The sequence below is a fragment of the Marmota monax genome, unplaced genomic scaffold (assembly GCF_021218885.2).
Source record: "Marmota monax isolate L192 unplaced genomic scaffold, Marmota_monax_Labrador192_F-V1.1 WCK01_AAM20220418_F8-fsc00001, whole genome shotgun sequence".
NCBI classification, from domain to species: Eukaryota; Metazoa; Chordata; class Mammalia; order Rodentia; family Sciuridae; genus Marmota; species Marmota monax.
In genome coordinates, this window is record NW_026693777.1 from 40,443 (window position 1) to 49,204 (window position 8,762).

Here is an 8,762-nt window from a genome sequence, read left to right on the forward strand (position 1 = left end):
AGCAGCAATTATCATGTATCAATATTTTTCGATGTTCATTTGTACAAGGCACCATACACATTACCATTCTTTGCTCAAGGCAATCGGAAGCAGAGTTGAGAGAAATTGGAATCTAGAAGGCCTTTAACACCAAAGGTAGAATAGTAGTTACCAGAGGCAGGGGGTGGGGGAAGGGTTGGAGGAAAGAGGAGAGATTGGTCAGATTGGTCAAAGGGTACAAACTTTCAATAATTTAAATAATTCTGGAGTTCTAATTTTCAGCCTGGTGACTATAAGTAAAAGAATACTTGTAATTTACTGAGAGTATATCTGAAGGGTTCTCATCAAAAAAGTAAACTGGCAATTACTCGAAGTGAGGTATATGTTAATTAGCTTCACAGGGTAATCATTTCACAATGTATACATATGTCAAAATATTACGTTGTACATCCTAAATATACACAATTATTATTGTCAGCCATACCTCAATAAAGCTGAGGGAGATACCAGGGAACCCTGCAAAAGATGGGGCTTTGTTTGTTTTTGATGTTAGAAAAAGTAAAGAACCATGGGCTACCAGCACTTTGTAAAAATCTGGTAGGACGCTGAAGAACAGTTGAGGTTCGACGACTGTGAAAATCCTTGCAAAAGGGTAATGTAGAATAAACCTGTACTATATCTGCTCGAGAAAGAGAAGGGTGGGTAGGAGAGGGTTCGAGAGGTTCACAACGGGGGAAGATTGAGGGTGCCGCCAAGGAAGGTCTGAGGACGGGTTTTCTCGGCCTAAGTGGCGAGAGAGTGGAAGCATAGCAGCTTGGCCTCCACCTCCATTTCCCTACCTGCACCCTGCTGGGAGAGGGGGAGGAGGTTCACTGGAGGGTAGGATCTGGGACTGGAGAAAAGAAAGCCGCCCCGGGTCCTCTGGAAATCAGGAACAGAGCGGCCCTCAGGGAGGAAGGGCTGCAAGAGGGCGGGGCGCGGTGCGGCGAGGAAATCCAAAGGACTACGACCCAGACGTGCGCAGCGCGGGTGGAGACCCCTACTCAATAATAACACCCGGGGGCTGAGGCAGGGCAGGGCGGATTCCGCAAGAAGACGAGACAGAACTTACTCCGCGGTCTTCCTCCGAGAGGAAGTCGGGGCCATCGTCCAGGCCTTCCTGCTGGGTCGGCGGGCCGAGCGCGCCGAGGAAGAAGATGAGGTGGGGAAGACACAAAAGGAGACATTAGTGCCAGGCCGGCGCGGTCCCCGCGCCCGCCCCGCGCCCGACACCCCCACCGCGCGCCCGGGGCTCCGCGCGGCTGAGAACACCCACCATCATGGCTGCTCCGAGACAAGGACCAGCGCAGGCGCGAACACACTGCCAGCCCGAGGGAGCCGGCGGCAGGGGGTGGGGCGGGGTGGGGTCTGGGGGCGGGGCCTTGGAGACCCGCCCCGTCCCGCTGTAAGGGGACTGGAAGGGTGTGCCAGGAAGGGAGAAGGACGCCGGTACCTTGGCACATTGGAAAGCCCCCAAGTCAGGGAGGGTTCCAAGCTCCAGACCCAGCTGGTGACAGTTAGCGGCTAGTGAGCTCTGATCCGAGAAGGGCCGAAGGCCACCCAGGGTGCTGTCCAGTTAGTTCCCTTGCCCTAAGGGCTCCAGAGAGAAACCTTTCAATCTGGTCTCTGTAATGAGCCACACGATAATTAATCACAATTAATATCACATTGCCTATGGAAGTTGTGGGAACTAAGGGCCTTCATACAGTAAGCAGGGGCTATAATCAAGCTTTTACTACTGGCTAGGTAATAACTACCTCAGGGTTTGGGGCGCTAATGTCTGAGCATTATAAAAGTGAGCTGTTCTCATTACAAGAGTATTCCTTTCCTTTCTAGGAAGAAGTTTCCCCAGACCTACTCCAGCTGTCCAGCCAGATAGCACTACACGGTATCCACAGAAACTTCAAGATAAATCATTCCTAACCCCTGCCATACACTCACCTCTTGCGAACAAACACACACGCGTGTGTGTGTGTGCGCACACACACACACTCGCAATCTCTGTGCTTCCATTCAGTTAATGGTATCAGCATCTAACAATATTCAGGCTAGAAACCTCAGTCCTGTTCAAATTCTTCCTCTCTGTCCTCACATCCAGAGAAATGCTATTGCTTCTACAATTGATTCTCTTCATATTTCTTGAATTGGTCCCATTTCTCCCACTTCCATCAGCATCCCTTATCTGGACCTTTAATAATATCCTAACTTTTATTTTTTGCATTTTCTTTATTCTACGCACTACTGCCAGTTTTCCTCCTAAGACTTGGATATTGGTGATAATACTACTACTGCCCTACTCAATAATCTTTACATCTTTACAAGCCTCCATAAAATAATGATCAACTAACTCCTCAGCCTACATTCCAGGTCATCCACTTTTGAATTCCTTTGTATTGCCAAGCCCTCCATGCTTTTTTTTTTTTAAGTTGTAGATGGACACAATACCTTTATTTTATTTGTTTTTATTTTTATGTGGTACGGGGGATCGAACCCAGTGCCTCACTCATGCTAGGCAAGCACTCTACCACTGAGCCACAACCCTGGCCCCTTTTTTTTTTTTCTTCCCCTTTTTTGGTATCAAGGATTGAACTACTGAGCCACATTCCCTTCCTTTTAGAGTCTCAGTAAGTTGCTTGATGCTGCCTTGGAATTTGTGATTCCAAGCCTTAGCCTCCTGAGTCACTGGGATTACAGGTATACACCACCACCCAGTTTCCTTCATCCTATTTTTTTTTTTTTTTTGGATTTAAATTCTCAAAACAATAATAGTAAACTTACTAATATTTCCATGAAAACTTCTTATAGCTTTCATTTTTGTGTGTAAGGAGAACTGAGGCAGAGAATAAAAACAAAGGTTTACTCTCCAGTATGGTAGGGAGGAGAACCTCATTTTTTATCCTTTGTTTCTTCCTTCCCAATGCATTTTAATGACTACTAATGTGATCCTCCTCACTGGGAGTCACGAGGAATTATGCAATGTCACTGAAGTGTCAGAAGGAATGTTTTAAGAATCTGTTACTGATAAACAGTACTAATGATCCCAGATACTCAGGAGACTAAGGCAGGAGAATTACAAGTTTCAGGCCAGCCTCAGTAATTTTACAAGACTCTGTCTCAAATAAAAAAATTAAAAGGGCTGGGGATTTAACTCAGTGGTTGAGTACCCTTGGATTCTATCCCCAGTACTACAACAAAACAAAAAGTGCCAGTATTTCCTAATGACTTGTTTCTGAATTAAAGGTAATGCCTATAAAGCTTCTCCTAGGTTGAGAAAGAGGATTGGAGCTATAATAAAGGAGCAGAATTTGTGTACAACTGATAGGAGGTTCAGCTTTGGACGAAGGTCAAGAAGTGCCATATAAACTACTTCAAATGTCTATGATCATTATCCAGGGGTTTTAAATGTCAACATTAAAACAAAGTCCAGTAATATTAATGAAAAAACTTTAAAATTACTAATTGTGAATAATTAAAAGGATAGGATTCAAAATATAAGAAAGCACAAAATTATGACTAAAGATGTATTATATAATTACTGCAGCTATAATCCATAGCAGAAAACTCACATAAGTAGAGAACCCAATCTTGAAATAATAAAATTGTTTATTAATGCCTGAGCTTTCCTTTCAGAGCAAAGTTCTCACTATATTGGGCAACTGATAGTAACAGCTATCAAGAACTAGGTTATAAAGCTAAGGAAATTCAAAAGAAAAGAAATGAAGGTAAACTCACATAACTGCTTATTAAAGCTGAACCATACTGGGCACTGTGATGCTGGGTGTGGTATGCACATTTGTAATCCCAGAGACCCTAGAGGCGGAGACAGGAAGATCTCAAATTTGAGGTCAGCCTGGGAAATTTAGGGAGACCCTGTCTCAAAAGAAAAAAATTAAAAAGGCTTCAGAAGTGGCCCAGTGGTGGGCTGGGGCTGTAGCTCAGTGGCAGAGCACTTGCCTAGCATGGGTGAGGCACTGGGTCCAATCCTTAGTACTGCATAAAAATATAAGCAAATAAAATAAAGTCATGCTGTCCATCTACAACTACAAAAACAAAAATTTAAAAAGGAAGTGGCTATTCCTCCCATCCTCCCGCTCCCTATCCCACCATGAATCAGCCTCCTTATATCAAAGAAAACATTGGGCATTTGTTTTTTGGGATTGGCTAACTTCACTTAGCATTATCTTCTCTAACTCCATCCATTTACCTGCAAATGCGATGATTTTATTCTCTTTTATTGCTGAGTAATATTCCATTGTGTATATATGCCACATTTTTTTTTATCCATTCATCTATTTAAGGGCATCTAGGTTGGTTCCATAGTTTAGCTATTGTGAATTGTGCTGCTATAAACATTGATGTGGCTGTGTTCCCTTAGTATGCTGTTTTTAAGTCCTTTGGGTATAGACTGAGGACAGGGATAGCTGGGTCAAACGGTGATTCCACTCCCAATTTTCCAAGAAATCTCCATACTGCTTTCCATATTGGCTGCATCAATTTGGTGTATGAGCATTCCGTTTTCCCCACATCCATGCCAACACCTATTGTTGTTTATATGCATAATAGCTGCCATTCTGACTGGAGTGAGATGAAATCTTAGAATGGTTTGGATTTGCATTTCTCTAATTGCTAGTGATGATGAACATTTTTTCATGTATTTGTTGACTGATTGTACATCATGTTCTGAGAAATGTCTCTTCAGGTCCTTGGCCCTTTTATTGATTGGGTTATTTGTTTTTGTGTGTGTGTGTTTAGCTTTTTGAGTTCTTTATATCATTAGTATCCAAAATACATGTATGAAGATACAAATTGGTGTGAATATACCATGTATACAATCAGAGATATGAAAAATTGTGCTCTATATATATAATAAGACTTGTAATGCATTCTGCTGTCATATATAAATTTAAAAATTTACATAAAAAAAGAAAGTGGTAGTGCACCCCTGAGTTTAACCTCCAGTACTGAAAAGAAAAAAAAAAGTTAAATTCCTTTGTTTTATCATGTTCTAATAATCAAAGATTTTGTTAGTAGCAGATGCATTGGGTTCTCTACTCTGTGTCTTCATGAGAAGATTTCAAGCAAGATAAGTATAAAGAAGTTAGCCAGGCACAATGATGCTTGCTCTCAGCAATTCAGGAAGCTGGGGTAAGGGATTCGCAAGTTCAAGGCCAGCCTCAGCAATTTTGCAAAGCCCTAAGTAACTTAATAAGACCCTGTCTCAAAATAAAAAATAAAGAAGGGCTGGGAATGTAGCTAGTTGGTAAAGAACCCCCCCAGGATTCAACCAATCCCTGGTACCAAAAAAAACGAGACAGACAGAGGGAGAGGGAGAGGGAGAGAGAGAGACAGACAGACAGACAGATAATGGGTCCTCTGAGAGAAGAAGAAAACTCACATCTTTGTCAGCTCCATTTTATTGGGGTGAGAGGGGAAGTTTCTAGAGAGTCCTGCCTGAGCACTAACTCCTAGTTCTTGATTGATAGTTGAATTATATTGAATTTCTAAATCTCTGTTGTATATGCTTCACTCATGAGTATCTAACTGAAACCCACAGGGGTGAAAATTTATAATTACAATATGATTAAATAACAGGCCAAGGACCTAAATGCAACTTTAGACATCTTCATTCCTGCCTTCTGATTTTATCTAGAACTTGATTTCACAGCTTTGAGGCCATTGAGCTATCCAGTTTCTAGCTGAGGCAATAAGTCTTTATCTTATCAAAGGAGGAGACTTAGGCAAAAGCTCCTCAGCCCTGTGGAATGAGGCTATTATCTTAAGTCCCAGGATGATTTTTTTGTAAGTTATTTCTTTAAAAACATGTTGAGAATTAGCACACTGGCTCAGTCTGTAGAGTAAACCCCTCCTTTTCCATGCTCTCATTGTTCATGTCTACCTGATCTCTATCAATTTTAGTAAAAGATGTTTTATTAATTTCACACTTCTCAAATTCTAGGCGATTTCCTAATTTGTTCCCCCCTTCCCCCCTAAGAGTCACACTACAACAAAATTCTCTATGGGAAGATTACTGAACTCCACTTTTTCTGAATGAACTATATCAATCACAATGCTTTTGACTAAAAGCAACAGAAAACATCAATTTAACTAAACTTGAACAGTGAAAAAACTTATTCTCTTGTATCAACAACAAACAAGAAATAAGACATCTCTGGATATAATATAATCAGTGACTTAATGATGTGTTCAAGGACCCAGATTCCTCCCAAGTCTGTTTTACCATCTCCAGGGAGAATATTCTAAAGTTGGTTCTCCTCATGGTCCATGATGACTTCATCAATTCTAGGTTTCGTTATGACATAACAACACACTCAGAAGCACCCCCCACTTCACTCCCATATTTCATGGACTAGAACTGGGTTACTTCCCCTCCCCTAAATTACCACTGACAAGGAGACTGATATGATTGACTTAGAGTTTAAGTTTTAGCCCCATCAAAATTTACCCCTGGGGCTGGAACTGGAACTCTCATCCCAAACCAAAATGCTTCTTAAAGAAATGTGAGAAACTGACTGGGAGCAGTGGTACATACTTGTAATCTAAGATACTTGGGAAGTTCAGGCAGGAGGATCACAAGTTCAAATCTATGCTAGGCAATGTAGCAAGACCCATCTCAAAATTAAAAAATAAATAAATAAAAGTAAAAAAATAAGGACTGAGGATGTAGCTCAGTGGATAAGAGCCCTGGGCTCACTTCTCAACATCCAAAAATAAATAAATAAATAAAATTTAAAATGTGTGAGTAAAGTTGGAGTTGTGAAGAAGAGGAGGGGAAATAGATGTGAAAGCCCATAGTGTCTCCTATAAAAAACAAACACTTTTAATATGTTAACAGAAGATAATAGTAACATGGGATAATAGTAACCAACAAAGACTGTTATCTGACACTGTCCAAATCTATTAGGTGGAATGATGGCTCATAATCCACTATGAGTAAATCACTTTACATATTTTGGAAAATATCCTCGTGTGTGTGTGTGTGTGTGTGTGTGTGTTTGTATGTTACTGGGGATTGAACCCAGAGATGCTTTACACTGAGTTACATACCTAATCCTTTTTTTTCATATTTTATTTTGATATAGGGTCTTGCATAGTTGCTGAGGCTGGCCTTGAACTTTTTTTTAATATATATATTTTTAGTTGTTGATGGAGCTTTATTTTAATTATTTTTATGTGGTGCTAAGAATCGAACCCAGGGCCTCCCACATGCTAGGCAAGCACTCTTCCACTGAGCTACAACCGCAGCCCTGGCCTTGAACTTTTGATTCTCCTATCTCAGTCTCTTGCATTTGATGGGATTACAGACATGAGTCACCATGCCAAGCCACGATTCTTCTTCTTCTTTTTTTTTTTAGGATTAAAAATCATATAAGTTGGGACTGGGGTTGTGGCTCAGCAGTAAAGCACTTGCCTTGCACTGGGTTCGATACTGAGTACCACATAAAAATAAAAAAATAAACAATATAGAGGTATTGTGTCCATCTACGACATATATATATATATATATATATATATATATATATATATAATAAAAGTTTGGTTTTTTAACTACAGTGGAACGACATTAGAAATTAAAAGCCAAGATTTGAAAATTTACTCATGTGAAAATTAAACAACTCATTGTTAACCAATGAGTCATAGAAGAAATCAAAAGAGAAATAAAAAAATTTTTTTTGAGAATGAAAAAGAAAAATAATAAAAACTAGTACCATAACTGATGAAATACAGAGTAGAAAAAAGATAGAAATAAAACCAAAAAGCCCAAACGTTATTACTTTGAAGAGATCCACAAAAATGGGGCTGGAGTTGTGGCTTAGTGGTAGAGCACTTGCCTAGCACATGAGAGGCCCTGGGTTCGATCCTCAGCACCACATAAAAATAAATAAATAAATATATATATGTAAATAAATAAAGGTATTGTGTCCAATTAAAAAATAAATATAAAAAATAAAGTAAGAGTGGCAGCCATTATGAAGACAAACAACAAGTGCTGGCGAGGATGCAGGGAAAAAAGGTACACTTATGCATTGCTGGTAGGACTGCAAATTGGTGCGGCCAATTTAGAAAGCAGTATGGAGATTCCTTGGAAAGCTGGGAATGGAACCACCATTTGACCCAGCTATCCCTCTCCTTGGTCTATACCCAAAGGACTTAAAAACAGCATACTACAGGGACATAGCCACATCAATGTTTATAGCTGCACAATTCACAATAACTAAACTGTGGCACCAACCTAGATGTCCTCCAGTGGATGAATGGATAAAAAAAAAATGTGGCATTTATACACAATGGAATATTACTCAGCAATAAAAAAGAATAAGATCATGGCATTTGCAGGGAAATGGATGACATTAGAGAAAATTATGCTAAGTGAAGTTAGCCAATCCCCAAAAAACAAATGCCGAATGTCTTCTCTGATATAAGGGGGGTGACTCAAAATGGGGTTGGGAGGGAGAGCAAGGGAAGAAGGTTACCTCTAGGGCTGGGGATGTGGCTCAAGCCGTAACGTGCTTGCCTGGCATGCGCGGGGCACTGGGTTTGATCCTCAGCACCACATAAAAATAAAATAAAGATGTTGTGTTCACCGAAAACTGAAAAATAAATATTAAAAAATTCTCTCTCTCTCTCTCTCTCTCTCTCTCTCTTCTCTTCTCTTAAAAAAAAAAAAAGATTACCTCTAGATAGGGAATAGGGGTGGGAGGGAAAGGGAGGGAGAAGGGGAATAG

At 40.4% G+C, this 8,762-nt stretch overlaps 1 protein-coding gene across 2 annotated transcripts in view; it reads right to left on the reverse strand.

Annotated features, from left to right (window-relative positions):
* Positions 1-1,370, reverse strand: part of Snx6 (sorting nexin 6) — a gene marked incomplete at its 3' end in the record, with an annotated part of 40,836 nt that extends 39,466 nt beyond the window's left edge. The window contains 2 exon segments of one of the 2 annotated variants that reach the window (XM_046461822.1): positions 1,091-1,138; positions 1,295-1,370. In XM_046461822.1, coding sequence (XP_046317778.1) covers positions 1,091-1,138; positions 1,295-1,300 — 54 coding nt within the window. 2 annotated transcript variants of the gene reach the window in all.
* Between the last annotated feature and the right edge of the window lie 7,392 nt (positions 1,371-8,762).